This window comes from Lonchura striata, chromosome 2 (assembly GCF_050655825.1).
Source record: "Lonchura striata isolate lonStrDom1 chromosome 2, ASM5065582v1, whole genome shotgun sequence".
Taxonomy (NCBI): Eukaryota; Metazoa; Chordata; class Aves; order Passeriformes; family Estrildidae; genus Lonchura; species Lonchura striata.
Genome location: NC_140704.1, coordinates 128,376,707 through 128,396,043, shown reverse-complemented (window position 1 = coordinate 128,396,043; position 19,337 = coordinate 128,376,707). Strand labels below are relative to the sequence as shown.

Sequence of the window (19,337 nt, the reverse complement as noted above, 5' to 3'; positions counted from 1 at the left end):
CACTTGTGGAGAGGCCTGGTGTGGTGATAGCTCCATGGCAGCCTGGGTATCATCACTGGATTGTACCTCCACAGGGAGGAGAGGGCACTGGGAAAGGTGCTCCAGGTGCTCCTGGGGACACACCTAGCTTGGGAAGCCATCTAACTTGAGGAGGTGGCTGGAGCAGCAGAGGGAGAGACAAGGGAGAGCCCTGGTTGTGGGAGAGTACATCCAGTACAGCCAAGCTGTGGAACCAAATACTGCAATTTCTTGGATATCTACATCTACAAAATGGTTCTAAAAATGAATGGATTCTCTTCTGTCAAGTTTTAGTGAAAATGGAGACCATAGAGAAATAGGTGTTTGTAAAAACAGGTCCATTCTTTGTGGAGCAGTGCTAGATGAAAGTTCCAATAAAACACTTTGAGAAACCTGCTTGTATAACCACTGTCTCTTCAGTTTTGTTAAACTGTATTTTCTACTCCAGGATGCTGAGAACCACTCTGTGAATGTCTCCCATCTCTTAGGAATGAGATGCAGGGATTTTTTAATTGCCTTTAAGCCATTAGAGTCAAAATAGAAAGTCAGTGTCTCAGTTACTGGGAACTCTGTCAAGTGCTCTCAGGCTCTAACACACCAGCCAGACTTCCAAAGGCTCTTTGAATAACTGAATCACAAAATCTATTAGCTTGGCCAGGAGGAGGTGGAAAGCTTTGAGGTGGTCTTTGATGCATTATTCTTTTTTTCATTGAGAAGTTCAGGTATATATGTTTTTTAGAATAAAAGTTCCTATACTTGTATTTTCATCTGAATTAATTCTAGTCACTGTCAGAATAAAAAAAAATTGTTTGTGTGTAACAAGGACAGCAAAAACAAAAGCCCTTCATTCTGCACATGAATTAGTCTGCAAATATAAAGTTAGTGTGGAAAATGTTCATTTTATGTTTGACAACAATGAGCAAAGGCAGAAATCCCTAACTTCTAATTAGTGCGTTATTATTGTATCTCTCTTTTAAATATCAAACACCAGTTCTCTTTTTAAATGTGTAAATAGTAACACTCAATGTTCTGAGATATATCATTCTAGTACTGTGCTGATTTAATGTAATATTTGGAAATACTTTCCTTTGCCTTTTGCTTTATTGTTTTTATTGCTTTTTACCTAAAGAATGCTGAGGACCTTGGACTGTTTCTATGGATCTTTCTCTCTGTAATTTTTGGTTTTGTGTTTGGCAAGTGTGTAATTTTTAATCTTCATAATCAGCAACCAAACACAAGAGCAAGAAGTAAGATAATTTATCTGTACTTTCAGTATTTTGACTTCTTACATGGTAAACAAGTATTATGGTAAATGCAAAGTATCATATGGACTAAGATTTGAAACACTTGCATAGCCTCGGACTTTGTCTTGGACCCTCTTTTTCTCATCTCTTGGAACTTAAACCCAGCCTTTCCTGTAGAGAGCTTTTAATTGTCAGGCTGGCTAGATCAGTGTATTGCAGGGATCCATGAAACCAGTCTCCCTGCTGATGAAGCAGGGAAACATGAAACAATGAGACCTGGGGTGGTGGTACAAGGTCTGCCTCCAAGGACCTGTAACTTCTACTGCTGATATCTCAGCTGATTCATTGTAATTTGGCTATTTTGTGTGTTTAGATTTACAAACACTTGGAAGGAAAGGATCCAGAACTGCTTGGTTCTCAAATGCAGACTGAGCTGACAGAAATGCATCCATCCAGAAGTTGGGAGATTGAATGTAGAGACTGGGATGTAAGGTTAGAGAAAAGAATAAATCTTCACAGTTCATGTAGTAGATGATCTTACAACTGATTTAAATTTCATTACACCTAATAACAGTAACATCAGGGCTTATGATTTCAGTCCACAGAAAATTACCTTAGCAATGGTTAGATAAATGTTTTGGGAACAACTGATGCATAACAAACAAGTTATTCTCCCGTCTGAGTCCAAATAGTGTTGAACAGCTGTGTGCAGGTTCAGCTTTCCAGTAGAGAAAGCTGGAAAATACTAGGGACGTCTTAAGGCATCAACTCACATGTGGTGCTGACTAAATGCAGATGGCTTTAGTGGTTGCTGTCTTCAGTTTTATGCCTTGCCTGTATCTCAAAGGCTGCTGCTGCAGTACTGGCTGAGTTATATATGAAATATGTGTGTTTACATTTATGAGCCAAACTGTAAAAATGGAGCAGAGTCACATAAGCCAACACTTGTAGCTGCTAAAATTCTTGTGGCTGGGAAATATGAGTGGAGTGTTCCTGCTTGCTGGATGCAGTAGAGGAGCAGTAAATAGTAAAAATTATTGTCATTCAAAATGGGCAGAGAGAAAATCCAAAGTTCATTTTATTTGGTCTGTTTTCCTGTTAAATAGTATCAGGAAGAGAAAAAGATTCCAGTAATTGCAAAAGTGTGGTTTAGCATGGCTAGAAATGGCAAGGATTCTCGTGACTATTCCTATTCTTTGCCTGCTTGTGAAAACTTTCACCTTAAGCACAGATGGCCAGTGCTGACAACTTTGAGACATAGTTAAATTATTTGGAGCAAGGGCTAGATTTTCAGAACAGCAGTGCTTATCATTGTAGAGGGGAGAAAAAAAAATCAAAACAACTAGAAGAAGTTAGTTATAAACTGCTTGGGGAAACTTTGTGATTAGCTTCGGGTCTAGACTGACATATTGACACCAACTTGGCAGGCACTTGCAACAACTGCTGTAGTGAGATTTTGCAATTCTGGAGAGGCCTGGATGGGAACATGTTAGTCCTGTTGCCACACAGACAGAAGAGCCTTGTTGGAAGGCTGATTGCAAACACTAGAGATCAGTTTCTCCATTTTATCAGGAACTTTTGCTCATTTTGTCCTCATATGTTGCAGAAATGCAGATTGTAATGGTTCATTCACAACTGGATAGTCACAGGGACAGTTGGTCTAGTCTGGCAGGAATGGGCTACAGAGCAGGTGAAGCCTTCTCAGAAACTAGATTTTCATACTGGGATATTAGGTAATTGGAAAATCATCTGGCAGTGTTGAGAAAGTGTAGCATCTCCATGTCAACGGCGAGGAAGGGTCTTCTGAGCCCAGAGGAATTTGGCATTCTGAACGAAACACTCCTCTGCAGGCATGAGGAGCTAATGGGTGACAGATTAAGAATTCAGCTGATTATAGCAGCCATCCAAGACCTTTCCAATACTTGATGATGACCATATGGCTGCTGTGCTCTTTGCAGAAGCCTTGGCTGGAGGAAAGAGGGTTTCTACAGATATAATCAGAATGCAGCATGAGCCATCATCAGTGTTTCATTTCCAGGCACTAATGTGTTGCAAAAGACAGTTGTGAGAGTTAAGCTGTTGTGTGGTGTGGGAGAGTGTTCATCAGCATCTGTGTGGGTCCTTGCATAAGCCAGAAAGCAGCTGTGAACCATTTCATGGGCAAGTTCAAGGTTTTCTCACTAAAATATCAAGAGCCTTTGACTGTAGTACAGTTTCCAGTTAATGAACCTTCCACCTGATGTGTGAGATAGGATTCCAGAAAAGGGAGTGCACCCAGCACATCCTGTTCCTCTTGGTGACTTACTGACCAACAGTTGATGGGAAACAGCAGGTAGCTGACCACTTCTTATCTTGGGCTTTAAATTAGACTCAATCTGATCTGTTCAGGAGAGCTCCTGACAAGGCACAGAGATAACTCCAGAGACCCAGAAAACAGAATACAGTGCGGGGGAAGTATCCTTTTGTAAGAACTAAATTAACTTGATCTCTAGGAATTGAGAAGATGATTTTGGATGATCAGTCATATGTTTGAAAGGAAAGTTTTCAAAAAATTTCCTGTTTAGATTCCACCCACAAGGCGGAAATCCCATAAGGATTTCCAGCCCACAAGGGTGGAAAGCAAAAGTCTGCTAAATGTAGTGGATTTGGTAGTTTTATTTTGGTGCATTGACTCTTCAGAAATTTTACATTTTGAGTTACTCTTGGGTAGAAAAGACAGAATATAATTTTTACAGAAAAAAAAAAAATTCCTTCATTGCATAAAAAACCCCCCATTACTCCTTGAGCAATGGATCACTGTTCCTGGTGGCATTCGCCATTTTCCAAATCTTCTCTTCCTTTTCCTGGAAATCTGGCTACTCTCCTTTCCCTTTTTACCCCTTCTCCATGTCCTCTCCTCTGACTTTCACAGGTTCCCAGCAAGACCTGGATGAGGCAGCAATGGGCCCCCTGTGCCATCATGTTGGTTCAGGCACCCATCACACCTGCAAAACACCCTCCTCTCCCTCCCTCTCTCCCTTTCCCTCCCCTACCCTCCTACCCCACAATTTTTATGCCAGTTTCCTAATTACTTAAAATATTTGGTTTTTAATCTGACCAGGAAAAATTTAGGATCAATCTTTTGGAGAGTGTGTGGGAATGCTAATCGTTCCAGTTCACGGTTTTTCTTTACCCTATAGAGACTAATGTGTGTTGTTAATGTTGCTGGTAATCTCACCCAATTTTGCATCTCTGTCTTCATCCAAGAAAACCACCTTAAGACTTAGCTTTAAGATAAATAACTAAAAATTCTGAAAAATAATAAAGGAACAAAGTCAAAGTTATAGAGAGTCACAGTAATCCTGAAAATTTTATATGAAGATGTATTCTCTTTTCCCACTTCTTTTCCTATTTACACTGAGTTAGTTTGCTTATAGAAGCCTCTTGATATGCTCAGGTTGCCAGAAGACCAATGCTTGGAGAACTCTGTGCAGCAGCTTGTTGTTGTTACTGTGCTGTGCTGGTTTAGGATTTGGGCTGGAATTAAAAAAAAAAAAAAAAAACAAAAAACCAAACCAAACCAAACCAAAACAAACAAAAAAAAAACACTAAAAAAAGTTAAGCATTTGTTTATGTGTTTCCTGCCTCCCACTCACTGTGTTTCAGGAAATCTTTGGAAGAACTGGACATGGATAAAGTAACAGCAGCCATGGTACTCACCAGTTTGTCCACCAGCCCTTTGGTCCGCAGCCCTCCTGTCCGACCCAACGGTAAGTCTTTGGAGCCAGGGGCTGTGGGAAGGGGTGCCAGGGCCCTTTATCAGGGGGATTGTTTCCAGGAGTTGTGGCCAGGGTGGAGAACAAATGGTGAGTGGTTGTTTTCTGGTATGTTGGGGATCATAATGAGCTTTGCTCCAACCTAGTAAAAGTCTTTGGTGCAGCACTGGCAGAAATTAAAAGAAACATTTTCTTTAACTGTATGGTAGCTCTAGTTTATGAAATGGGAGATCCCCATTCCATATATGGGATATGAGCACTTTAAAAAGTCTCTTGACATCCCTGAAACATTTCATTTTTCAAAGAGTTTGTTCGCACTTGCACACATACAGTCCTAGAATTGTAGAATGGTTAGGATTGGCAAAGTCCTCTAAAATCACCAAGTCCAGCCATCAACCTGGCACCACCACCATGTTCACCTCTAAACCATGGCCTGAGTGCCATATCCAGGAAACATGATAGCAGTTGTTCTTGTCATCCACTCCATGGAAATGAGATCAGATTTTACCCAAAGACAATAAGGCAAAGCCCTTCCCGATCACAGCCCTTGGCTGAGAGGCCGTGCAGTAGAAATCTGCACAGCAAGCAGTCTGCTTCTCTCTGCACCTCCAGTTCCTGTGCTGTGTGTAACTCTCTGCTGGTCTTCCATCAAATCCATAAATTCATTTAAAGACTACTGTATTCATGGCATAGCAGACAACACACAAATAAAAACAAATATAAAAAGTTTGAGGTAATGAAGAGATCAGTTATGAAATATAATTGATCTATGCAAGATTGACTAGAGTTACAATAGATTTTTAGGAATATTTTATTTTAAGGAATGATTTAAATTAGGACACTCGTATTAGGGTACCTCAGCATTGTTTGTATGACTGACTTTTCTTAATCACTTGTTGCTGCTAAAAAAAACACTAGATGCTCTCCTACTGTCAGTAATTGGAAGATTGAGAAATACTTGCTTTTCTTCTCATAGAAACAGGCATGATCCACTGTATGATGTTCTTAAAGGAATTAATAACAAATGTCAATGCTGTGGTTTTTCCATTTATTTTAAGAAAATGTTAGTTTTATCCATTTAGTTGGAATTCTGGCCATGAACACTCATGGCCTTTTTTCATGTGCTTTCCAGTGTTGAAAGCCAGAAGTGCTCTGGCTCTGAAGAGCCCTGGGAAACCTCAGGCACTGACATTCCTGGTGACTGTCACACCTCAGGACAGGATACTACCAGCCCCTGGGAAAGGCCAGCAGAAGGGTAAAAGCACACCTGCTCTCCAGCTGCTCAGCTCACAGACTAAACCACAGCTGAAGATGGATCTGTGCTGATGTGGCAGGCAGGGATTTGGTGTGGCCAAGGAATACACACATCCCCTGTTGCATCCCTGTCCCAGGGAGCTGCTCTGCTGTGGGTGAAGCAGTATCTGCCACCTTAGTCTGAGCAAGTGACACTTATCAGAAGCAGCAGTGCACATTAGCTGCAGCTGTCAATTGGAAAGATCTTCCAAACAAGCTCTTTTGAATTGCTAATAGGCAAATGGTGGCTGTTTAACTGCCTTTGATATTTCTCAGCATAGTCTGAGTGCTCTTTGATATTTCTTTATATAACTTGTCTGCTTGTTTCCCAAAATATGGGAGAATTAGCCTGAAAATGTAATTCACATGTTTTCAATAGTCACAGACAAGATTTTGAAGCTGGTTTTGGGCACCTTCTCCCTGAGTGTCTTAGTTTTGCTTTAGTCAAGGCTTACTAAAGACTTAAATAGAAGTATAAAGACTTGATAATTTAAAGTTTATTTGGTGTTGCAAGGCTAGGCTCTGATCCTAGTAATACAAGCAACAAATATATTAGTGATTAGTTTTTTTCTACATGCTTTTCCAAAAAAAGGGCAATAAGTAGCAGTATAATTAAAGGACCATTTGTTAAAACAAAAGGAATTTTGCCTAGAAGTAAAAAATTTAACATTAGCATTAATATTAAAGTCAGATCCATGCTGGAATTCCTGGGAATGTGGATCAGAGTTTGGCCCTTGTTTCTCTGCAGTTGAATAATATTTGGTCTGGTTCTCTTTCACGCAACTCCAGCAATGTGAAAAGAGCCCCAAAATAAGAGTAAGTTGCATTTATTTATATATTGAACTTCTTTACATTGACAGATTTGTTAGTATGAATGAGAACCAGTGTTTGATTTTTTTCCTGTTGTTAACCTCATTCAGTCTTTTCCATGCTACTTTAAAAAAAGTTCTTGATTTACATCTCTTTCTCAGCAAGGTGAGGAGAAGCTCACACTGAGATTACAAAGTACCACCATAACTTTCAGAAAATAGTAATTGAAAGAGTATTCCTTTGTTTTTCTGAAGACATGGACATTTAAGCTATGTAAGGTCACAAGTTGATACCAGATGTAATTTTTTGCTTTGGCATAAGACTGAAGCACCAAATATTTAAAAGAATCAAATCTCACCTTCATTATAGTCACATGAAGGTTGTATCATGAGACAAAACATGACATTTTCATATGTTAACTGCAGAACTACCAGAATGTGTATGTGTGTCCTTTTCCAAAGAGGAATTGGGCAGGGTGGAGGGAGAGGATCAATTCCATTTATGCTGTGTGGTCCTGATCAGTAAATGAGTACTACTGTAGCAGCTGCCTACTCAAGGGGGCACTGTGTTCTCTTTTTTTGAACAGCTGATGTTAGTCATTAAGGATTTTGTCCAAAACCAACTGAATTAGGAGAAAAAAACTCAAAAAATCACTGGTGTGGGGGTAAGCTTTTGATAGCTCACTTTCTTGCCAATATAATTTGTTAAATTTAGTTGTAAGAAATTGAGAAGGAAACAAGGAGTGACTTCTGCAGATCTTTTAAAGACAGGCACTGGCTTGAAAGTACTTGTCTCACACTTAAATACTTTTCATTAACAGATAAGATGTTATTTGCTTGCCAGCTCCAAAGTCAGGTGTTGCACAATACTCAGGCACCTACAGTGTCTTTGGGAAAAGCTTCCAGTGCCTGAGTTAGGGAGAAGCCACACCGAAACCTTTCCTGCACATTTGCCCAAGCCCTGTGAGATCCTGAGGGCCCTGCAGAGCTGCTTGTGGCTGTGCCCTGGATGTGCTGGGGCCATGGCTCCCCTGAGCTGATGGCCTGCATGCTCCTCTGCTGCCAGAGGCCCTTCAGGGACTGGCAGGAGTGACATGCCAGTGTCTAAAGCCCAAGGACTTCTGCATGTGACACATGGCTCAGGCTGTGCCTCAGACCACACAGCAGTGCTGTTACTCCCTGCCATGGTGCTGCAGTGTGAGCTGTTAGTGCACGTGTCTCCTTAGCATGTAATGGATGGGGAACTGCTGCACTGAGCAGGCAGTTCCTCCAGCGAGTAGGTGTGGAGGTGATCCAGTGTCTGTGTGTTCCACTTCTGAAACAAGATGCCTGTGCACCTGCATATCCCAGGGCATACATACCACCTCATGGAGAGAGTCAAATTAGGCAGAGGCGGGTGTATTGAGAGACTGTAAGAACACAGAGTGTAACTATGGTTTCCTTTGGTGTTTTAGTGCTGGAAAGATAGTCATGTTTTTGTGGATCTGCTCCGTATTTTGGGGCTCAGAGTGTGTGTCCCCTTCCCAGGGGATCTCCTGTTGGCCATCTGGTGGCTCAGAGCTTGCTTTGGTGCCACACCAAGGTTTTGTTCCCATTGAAAGTTGAGGATGTATTTAGAATCATAGAATAGTTTGGGTTTGCAGGGACCTTTAAGGGTCAATTCAAATGTTTTCCTTAAATCATGCATGCAATATATGACCATTTATTGATGTTTATGCTTCAGAACAAGTTATCTTTTCAAATGCAACATTTCTTTTTAGAAAAATACTTTGCTGCTTTTGTTTGTTTTAAATTAAGTAAAAATCAACTCTGGATTATGTAAATTGTTTGCAGTGGGTTAGATATAGTTGTCCTCTCTTACATCCAGTGCTTTCATATTTCTTTACTGAATGTGCAGTTAATTACCCACATGGCATCTAAACCTTAGAAAAAAGAGCTCCTTAGCCCTCTCACAATGATACTGTTGTAATAATAGTGTTTGTTGTTCTTGACAGAATCCCTGAATGGATCTTGGAAAGAAGGAGGATTTGTGCCTTCTAGTACCAGCAGCAGTGGATACTGGAGCTGGAACGCTCCCAGTGACCAGTCCAACCCATCCACCCCATCTCCACCTCTGTCAGCTGATAGCTTCAAAGCTTTTCGGACACCTTCCCAGCCAGATGATGGTATTGATGAAGGTGAAACAAGCAACCTTCTCTTTGATGAACCCATTCCTAGGAAGAGAAAGGTTAGTCTCATGTTAAATTCCATACCCACAGGTAGATAGGATGTTGGTAGGTTTATTTTGTTGTGAGAAAGGAACAGGTCACCCAAATGCCTCTGCCTGTGTATCCTTCCTTGGCATCCATTTAACATAGGGACTTCACCTAGTCACTGTGTCTCATTCAGCATGGTCACCTCCTGCACACACATGCTGCCATCAGCACCACATATTTCCTGCCAGATGGTGAGGTGCTATAAAGCCTCCTGCTCAGAAAACACTAGAGGGATTTCCAGAAGGTGTTGCCTCTGGACATCCAAGGGTTTTCTGTCCTACTTTGACAAATTCTCTGTGCGCAGGATGCAACAGGCAGCCTTTACATGTCATCACAAAAACTGACTATGGCCTTAATACTCCTTGTTCCCTGAAAGTGCTGTTTATCTGACAGCATGTCAGATACCTTAATACTGTGAAGGTTTTTCTGCACAAACATATGGAGTGAAAATGGAGAGAGAGAGCTCAAACCCAATGGCTTTTGATATAGTATTAGCATTAGCCAAATTTATCCTCAGTTGGAGTGCAAAAGCAGGCAAAATAAAACATGACGTAAAAAAAAAAGGTCTAAAACTAACCCCAAAAAAGCACCATTTCTAGCCAGCAAGCTTCTCTGGAAGAAAAAGAAAGCAAAGAAATGGCACTAGTCCATGTTCCCTTCCCCTCCAACACAACAGGACACATTTTACATAGCAAGATGTAAAAGGACTTTTTGTAAGTAGAAAAAACAGAGAATTTATTCCCTTAGTGAATTTGTTTCTGGCTTAGTCTGAGACAATTAATTGCTTCATCACCAGCAGGAAGAAGTTTTAATGATTGTTTAAACCTGTTCAGATTTATCCTCTTGCTCCAGAAGCTGCTTATTTGCTGACCCATGCAGTTGTTCTTTTGTTCATGGGAAAGGGCTGAAAATGTTTGTGCATCTTGCTAAGATGGAAAAAAGTATTTTGGAGGTTACAATAAATTGTTGCAATAAATTAGAAGTTGGAGCTGAGTGTTGCACTAAACAGAGAGACAAATTGGGGGTGTGTGGGACAGGAGGAGTAGTAGTGTAAAAGTGTCCTGCCTGCCTTACCTTTTACTTCTCAGCCTTCATCTTGCTAGCACCACTCTAATTGATCAGCTGTGATGAGACAGCTGGGTTTGCACTGCCATCTTTATTGTTTTCTAAGTTGCTTTCAAATATTTCTATTTATGTACCCACTATAGGTCTATTACACTATCTGCTCTGGTTCACAGGGATTTTGCTTTGTATGGCAAATGTTTTATTTAGATAAACAGTAACATTCCATGCCAAACTTGTTTCTATAAAATAACTTGCTTTCCTGCAGGTTTTTTTCTGTATTCTGGCTCCAGCATGGTACTTGATCTGAGTACAAGTTAGCATCTTTAGAAGCTGAAACAAAATCATTCAGGTTACTCATTCTTCAGGGCTGCAAAAGACAGGAGTAAACTTGGAGATAGAGTGATTGGTAACCTTACTATTTGCTTAAAAGTTTCCTCTAAGGTAGTTATTCCTCACCAAACCAATTATGTTCTATTATTTTATTAAATAAAACATTAAACTGAATAGGTAATTTTGGAAAGGAAATGGAAGAAATATAAGCATGTTCTTTATTTCTACTGAGTGAGCTTTCAGTTGATTATATTAAAAGTGCATGGGTTTTTGCAAACTCCTACCAGTGACAATAAATTCAAAACCACAGTGGAGCTAGGAGACTGATTTTACTATAAAACTGGGGATGGATGTTAATCCATTCTGTGCTCATAAAGATGCATATGGTGTTTATGATATCATATTGGAATTCCTAGGATGTCAGTTATAAACATAGCCTTCATCTTGTTGACATAGTTGGTGGTTAGTTGTGTGGTTTTGAGCTGATAATAGTATTTAGTATTATATTATGGAAGTAAGAAAAGTATGAATCAGAATTGCTAGATGGATTATATTTAATTTGAGAAAAGAAAGAGCTCTGTATCTGTTTGACTGATAGTTGTGTTATCAAATAAAAAGTAGGCAATTTATGTGCAATTTATTCCTAACAGAAGTTTTTCATACAACCAGTATGATCAAGTACCTCAAAGCATTCATACTTTAAAACAGGAGATATTAGACTGCAAGGAACTATGAGAACATTCTGCTACAATCAACTTGTATTTTAAAAGCCCATCCGCTGAGATTCTTTTTTAAGTTATATTCTAATCATCATTTTCTAGTAAATGCTAAAACCATCTCCTGGCATGCAGTTCCAAAGGGTTCAAATTGAAGAAAGCACCAAGTCAGCTTTTATTCAAGGCACAGTGAAATGTACTTAACCCTAAGAATGTGCTTGTTCCCTCTCCTTTTTTAAATTGAGTTTTATATTAATATATTAATTTAATCTTATATGTAACTAAAATTATAGAACAAAAATACATTATATTGATGCTCTTCCTCATGTTAATAATGTGTTCTGTAATAATAGAAAAAATTATTTTTAAGAATTACAAGCTATTTAGTATTCTTTTTTTATTTAAACTGTACAAAATTAGTTTCATTTTGAGGTAAAATTAGCTTGTAAATAACTCCACAGTTCGTAATATCTGTGTTGTTTTAAGACTACTTTTCTCCAGAGTCTTTAAAATGTTGAAGATTGGCCTTGTAATAGCCTTGTTGTCTGTGCACTAAATCAGTGATAACTCTATGGGGATCAATGAAGTTATATTAAAGAATATAAAAAGAGTATTTAAATTAGATTATATCTGTATTTTTAAAATATTGAACACAGACTGATAACTTCTCATTCTCTTATCTGATTAAGGTCCACAGCAGCTTCTGAGTGAAACAAAAGCAGGTTGTGCCAGCTCATGGTAAATATGGACATAATAGAAGCTATGGTTTTCTGGCACAATATTTTTTGTGCTGCAAATATCATAAGCAGAAACATTCATAAGATCTTGCTTTGGAAAGACCTTCATTTAAGAAGATACCTTGGATTAAGTAAGAAGTCCTCATCAGGGCTTTTTGAAATAAGTGTAGGAAGGTTTTGTATCATATACCTCCCTTAGTGGAGGAACTGAAACTTAAAAATGGAAAAGTTTTGCCAATGAACAAAGAGAGGTAAAGCTGCTTCTGTAGCTTTTTATTGGATTCTCTTGAATTCAGTAGGGTGACACATTTGACAAGAGAATATTAGATCACTACAAATTTGGAGTCGAAGGCTCTGAGTATTCACAGTCTTCGTTGTAACTGTTTATTTGGTAGCATGGGGTTTTTTCTACCTTCACAGAATTACAGAGTCACAGAAATGTTCAGTCCTTCACCCAGCACTGCCAAGTCCAGCCCTAAACCATGTCCCCAGGCAGCACATCTACAAGTCCTTTAAATACCTTCAGGGTTGGTGACTCAGTCATTTCCCTGGGCAGCCTGTTCCAATGCTTGACAACCCTTTCAGGGAAGAAATTTCTCCTAATATCTTTACAACTTCCAATTTTCAGAACTCCATGAAGGTGATGTTCAAATGCCTCTGGAAGAACTGTGGGAAGGTACTGAGCACAGCTGCAGGGATTCAGAAACACATACGGACCATTCACCTTGGGTAAGAGAGCAATCTTTTTGGGTCTGAAGGAGCAATTGCCCTTGACTGGAGACATGAACTGGGTTGTCCTTGGCTTCTCTGTCTCATAATCTCTCTCTTTTTAAGGAAATTGTGGAATAGTGCATCAAGGTGAATGAGCACTTATTCCAACAGCAAGGCACTTTCTTTCCTGAAATTCTGTCAGCTTTGCTAGAAGGTCAAATAGAGCTTGAGGTTACACTGCACTTCCCTGTCAGCTGCACAGCTCAGTGCCATTACATCATATGTGTTGTGTGCACATCATGTCTGGGATGACGTCTGGGATGACACTCTGTAGTAGACAGGTTCAGGGTCTTGCATGAATACTTTTCAGCTTTGTTTCACATCAGGTCAGGTGCTTGTGCCAGTTCTGAGTTGAATTAATGCCAAAAAAAAAACGAATGCAAAAAACCCCACCAAAAACCACAAACCACATAAGAAACCTAAAAATAGAAGGAAACTGAGATGCATGTTGTCATGGTTTAAAGTACCACAAAGCTGTTCACTCACTATTCCCTTCCTTCCCTGGAAGAATCAAAGGAATAAAGAGTAAACCTCATGGGTTCAGACAAGAACAGTTTAATGGCTTAAACAAAATAAAACACTGATGATAATAATAACAGTAATACTGGTGACTCTAATACTTTAAAGGAAAGGGGAGAGAGAGAGAAACTAAACTGAAGAGAAACGAGTGATGCACAGTACAGTTTCTCACCACCTGCTGACCAATGCCCAGCCTATCCCCAAGTAGTGATCAGCATCTCCCAGCTAGCTCCCTGCAGTGTATTTACAGAACATGATATCCTATAGTATAGGCTGTTGTCCTGGCTGTGCTTCCTCCCAGCTTCTGGTGCCCCTGCTCACTGGCAGAGCATGTGAAACAGAAAAGTTCTTGATGTAGAGTAAGCACTGCTCAGCATCAACTAAAACATCAGTGTGTTATCAACAGTCCTCTCATCCTAAATCCAAAAGACATCTCTGTGCTAGCTACTTGGAAGAAAATTAACTCCAGCCCAGGCAAAACCAGAACACACACGTATGTTACTTGGACTAGAAGCAAAAGCAAATTATTCTTTTAGGAGACGAGTTTGTTTCAGAGCTTTAGTTTGCAACTGAACTCTCCCATGCAATTCACTGAGTGGTGTACCTGTCTTATTTATAATTACAGTTGAGACTCGCAATCTTCATCTGTTAGGTGAAAATACATCTCTCTGTAGGTCTCTGTTGCCCACAGCTTAAAGTCACCACAAGAAAGATCTGGAGCTCAGGATGGTCTTAAAGGGGTCAGCAATTACCATTGGGTTTAAGAGTAAGGCTGTGGGAAACAGAGAAAATCTCTCTTAAAATGCAGTTAGGAATATTGATTTGTGCTTTATATTTTGGGGACATGTGGTGTGGCAGAGGCAGAAATAAACAGCAAAACCTTTCTGGAATTTGCTGGAGCTAGAAACTTTTCTGGAAAGAGTAATTTTGGCGAATGACTGGCTACATTCTGATGGATGGTACTTCTGGTAGAGCCTTTCAAACCTGCTGGACATATGTTCTCTCAACAAGTTCTGGTTTGGACTTCAAGATAATGTGTAGTCTGCTAGGAGCTACTGCTTTGACTGGGTTGCTTCACTGTTAGCACTTGTGCTCAAATGGACATCAGATGGAACTTTAAAGCAATTAAACCTCCTACATGCCCTCCTTCAGTAAGTCTGCCTCTGGAGAGCAGGACCAGAAAGTCCTGGCCGTGGCAAGCCAGCCCATATGACTGCTTTCTCTGTGTCTGAGTGAGTTGCATGGGGAGACTGTTTTCTAGCAAATCTTCTTTTATGTTACAGAAAATTACAGTGAATGGCAGCCATAAGTATATTTGGTATAATTAAGTAACTTCTGATAAGATTGCATATTGTTTGCTGTAACATGAGTGAAGTATATCTTGCCTGTGTCTATTATCTTTGCTGTGACTTTCAAAGACAGAGTGAATTGAGGTTCTTGTTAACTTTACAATAGTTACAAATTAAAAGCTGATACTTGATCTCAGGGAGTCAAACATCTACTCCAAGGTGAAAGAATTGGTCAAGAATAACACAGAGAGGGGAAAAAAGAATTTTATACCTTTTTTTCCCTGCAGATTAGATGATTTTCCTCTTCCCCTTACCTGCAGTCAGAATGCAGATAAAGTAGGAAGGTTTGAAACTGCAAATATTAATTTATTGGCAATATGAATATATTCACTCGTGCATCTGGAACTTAAAATTTACCTTAGGGTTCTTGCTTTCAATCAATTCTTACTTCTTTCTCTTGATACAGACGAATAGGAGAGTCTGACTACAGTGATGGAGAGGAGGATTTTTACTATACAGAAATCAGGCTCAACACGGACTCAGTAGCTGATGGCTTAAGCAGTCTTTCTCCAGTCTCTCCATCTTTAGCATCTCCTCCTTCCCTTCCCACCCAAGAAGCAATCCGTCCTGAAACTTCCTGTGCCAAAACTGAGACTAAAGTGATGACACCTCTGAGCCGCTCAGCTCCTACCAACCTCTACCTCGTACACACGGACCATGCTTACCAGGTAACACCAGTGGGAGGAGCTCCAGTCATTACTAATCTCACTAATGTGTAAACGAATGGCACATCACAATGTTTGGTTTTTAATGGGCTGAAAGGTTTTCAGAGCACTCAAAGGCATTTTTTTTATTTAAACTGAGATGTATTCTTCTAAGCTCATTGTTTGTTTATGTGCCCACAAGAGCCAGTGGATTTTGGGGTGCTCTTTATCCAGCCATAGGCGCATACTTGAGGTTGAGAAGAGTTGATCAGTGTATCCACTGCCTACATCAGTTCAATTTTCACTGACCGTAAGGAGAACCCAAGGTGTGATGTGCTCAGATGGGGTTTCCTGCATGGTAAAAATTCCCATCCAGTCAGCTGAATCCCTCCCAGAGTCTTCATTTCAGCTTTGCTTTTATTGAACAACTACAAGCTCTGCTTGAAGTGTCAACAAGTACCCAAAGGATGCCAGGAACAATTCATTTCCTTTTTGTACAGTGTGAGTTGTCAGTTTTAGTTGTGAAGTAGAGCAGGAAGAATGAAAAAATAAATACGGTATCTTCCTATTTTTAGAGGCGATGCTTTTCAAATGGCAAAAATTGCTGTCCTAAAACATTCCAGCTAAGTTTCAACAGAAGACATTAATTATAAAACTGCACTAAAGCCTGACAAGTTTTGGTTTGGATACTGTATGATAAAAGAGAAGTAGAGGCTTTGAAGTAGTGTGGTCCATGACCTGTGTATGCACCAGAGAACTGAATTCTGTTAAATTTATCAGATTCAATAGCTATCATATATAGCATTGTGCAGATAAAACTTTTGTGTTGTGTTTGGAGCACACCTACTAAAACATCAGAGGGAGCTAAAGAGAATTCACAGGCTTGTTTTAGACTTTTGTGCATGTTGAAAAGCATGGGTGGAAGCTTGGCATCGCAGGTGGAAGCTGCATCATGTAGCATGCCAACCATGGGTACTGATGAAACCAGCTAGGAGAAAGATTTGCTTCTCAGTGTAGCTTAAACCTTGCCTCAAAGAGTGAGGCAACAAGTCTAGGCTAATGACAAGTTTTGCTTCATTTGGGATTTGCATGACAGTTTGCCCTGCTGTTTGGAGACCTACTCAGCCCTTTTTTACAAGCAGCCTCTGAGTAAAGCACTTGTCTAAGGAAATCCTAATTCAAGTGTTTAAAGTCCTTGAATTGGATTTTAATTGATGTATTCCATGACACAAGATTACAAGTGCCTGAGGCCCATGGGCTTTTCAGGTTGCTGTGGTTTCAGTGCTTAATTTCATCAGTGAGGAGTGACACAGTCCACACTGTTCACAGCTTGCCAATTGGAAGCAGGAGGCAGGGTCCCTGCTCAAACATTCAGGCTGTCCTGGCAAAGGAAGCAGCTTCTGTAGAGAAGGTCAGTGGCATCCTCTGCCAAGATCCCTTCAGGCCTGAAAGAAGGGTCAGGAGTCAGGGTGGAGATTCAGATCTCACCTACCAGAGAAGAAAGTGAAGATTACTTCATTTGGAGCAGCTCAAGAAACTTGCATAAGAGAGGCTGGATATTGTTCATCACAGAATTCCAGTTTAAAAAAAAAAAAAAAGGAGAAAATACAGAACATAAAGTTCAGTCACAAGAATCCTAAAGAGATTGGTTAATTGCCATTTCCTCTATGACTGGAAAATGTCAAATAGACTACTTGTAGTGAGGTGTAGTGAGGAAGATAGGAGGAAACTGAGGAAAGTCCTGATGCTCTTCTCTGACCCCATCCTATAGGTGAGGAATCATTTAGAAGAATAATTGAAGAAATTCTGGAATGTACAGCAGTTGAGGAAAACTGCACTGGGGGAGCCCCAGAGAAAGATGATGCTAGAACAATACAGGAAACAAAAGAATAAATCCCTCTGGATTCAAAGAGAGCATTTGATCTTAAAACATATAGGCAGTATTTGTTAAGTAAGAGATTAAATTTAGTGTAGGAGAAGGAGCTGGAAAGTCACAAAGAACAGTGAGCTATTTTGAAAGGGCCTTTGAATGTCATTAGTGGAGTTAAATGAAAAGCTGTTCTTGGCCCTGATCTCACTTTCATTAAATCATTTTGGTAATACACAAATACTATAATAAACTTCACTGATAACACATTTGGGAGACATCAGCAGATCAGGCTTATGTGACTGAGTGATCTTAAAAGTAAGATTTTGGATCCTTAAAAATAAGGTTTTGGATGCAGTTTAATGTCAGAACATGCAAAGTCCTGCATCTAAGGAACTAATGAGATTTTTCTGCTATAAACTAGGATAGTTAGAAAATTATGTAAGAAGGAAACCTATATATTCATTAATCAAACACAGAATGACTGTGAGCCAACAACAACAGAGCCATGAAAGGGAAAAAAAAATAGTTGTCAGCTCTCTTGGATAAGAAATACCTAGGAGAGAGGGGGGTTTTTAATGCCATTATACTAGACCCCCACATAACTTCTGCTGAAATCCTGAGTTAGAGTTCTGGTCAGCCAAATTTGATGTGATGGGCTCCAACTAGGAAAAGTAGAAAGAGGGCAGAGAGGACATGCACAGCCTCTCCACCATTGGTCTGATACCTCAGGCAAAGCAAGGAATGAGAAAAGGATGGAATTGCTGCCTGGGAAGAAAGTGAACGGACAAGCATGAGAGGGGAAGAGGATGAGCACAGGCTATTTCAGATATAAGGGTAATGTTGGCACAAATAAATAAAAATTATTCATTAATATATCTTGATTGGCAATTAGATGGAGATATCTAAGGAAATTAAAGTTGGGGTATAGAAATTCTTCAGTTGGTTGTAATGTTGTAGTTGCTTACCTTATGGAAGAGATTGACTAAAATGCTAGCTGAAAAAGCATACTGTTCTTGATGAACAAAGATGCACATCTGGGAAACAAGTGAACAATGTGATTGACTAAGTCTGATCATGTCTGAGGTAGATATTCAGGCACTGAGAAAAAGGAATTGAGCACTATGGTGTTTTAAGCAACTGCCAATTGCATAATTTTTAAACTTCATGTTTCTTTATGAAACTAATGCCTATACCTGTTCAATTTAACTACAGAGGAGCTACAGACGGGCTCTTTCAGCACCTAGGATTTCCCTTTCAGGTCTTATTCAAATACCTGAGGAAGTTGTTGTGCTGACCCTGGGTTTGAGCTGCCATCCTTGTGGGATGCTGAACAGAGGCAGTGCTGCCTCAGTGCTCATCCAGTTCTCTCCTGTTCTTTCTGTCTGGAGCTCGGTGGTCATTCACTCCTTCACTCCTTCTCATTTGAACAGGGTTATGATGAAGAACTACTGGTACCATCTGAAGTTGCCAAATCGTTCTTGACACCTTTCAGAGAGGTTTTTATATTTTATGGAGCTCAGTGGATGTTTGCTGTGCATGTCTGTGTGGATTTTCTTGGAGCTGTCAGCAGCTTGGCAGCCCACAGAGCATCACTGTCATACACAGAGGCATCTGGTGGTCTCACCTTCCTTTTCCTGAAAAGGCTGTAGGGGGTTGCTTCAGCCCTTGTTTACTTGTAAGATTATCTTTAATGGGAACTATCAGGTTGTAGTTTGTCATCACTCCTCTCTGCCTGGTGGTGCAAGGAAGCACTCTCTTCCTGGACCAGTGAGACAATTTCAGCAGCCCCAAACAAAAAATCTGCTTAAATGAGTGTATTGTGTTATTGTCATGTACCATCAACTGAAAGGCAGAAGTGAAAACTCATTTTAGCAAAATCGTTGTAAGTTTAAACCAAGGAGAGTTTTTTGGGGTTTTTTTTGGTTTTTTTTTTTGTTTTTTTGTGGTGACAGCTTGAATTTC

General features: G+C 39.9%; 1 protein-coding gene across 2 annotated transcripts in view; it reads left to right on the top strand.

Annotated features, from left to right (window-relative positions):
* The window catches only part of ZNF704 (zinc finger protein 704), a 105,353-nt gene that overhangs the window by 61,414 nt on the left and 24,602 nt on the right, over positions 1 to 19,337 (top strand). For both annotated transcript variants that reach the window (XM_085572284.1, XM_021550571.3), the window contains exons 3-6: positions 4,908 to 5,011; positions 9,114 to 9,346; positions 12,851 to 12,951; positions 15,268 to 15,529. In XM_085572284.1, coding sequence (XP_085428410.1) covers positions 4,908 to 5,011; positions 9,114 to 9,346; positions 12,851 to 12,951; positions 15,268 to 15,529 — 700 coding nt within the window. The remainder of the gene's footprint in view (positions 1 to 4,907; positions 5,012 to 9,113; positions 9,347 to 12,850; positions 12,952 to 15,267; positions 15,530 to 19,337) is intronic.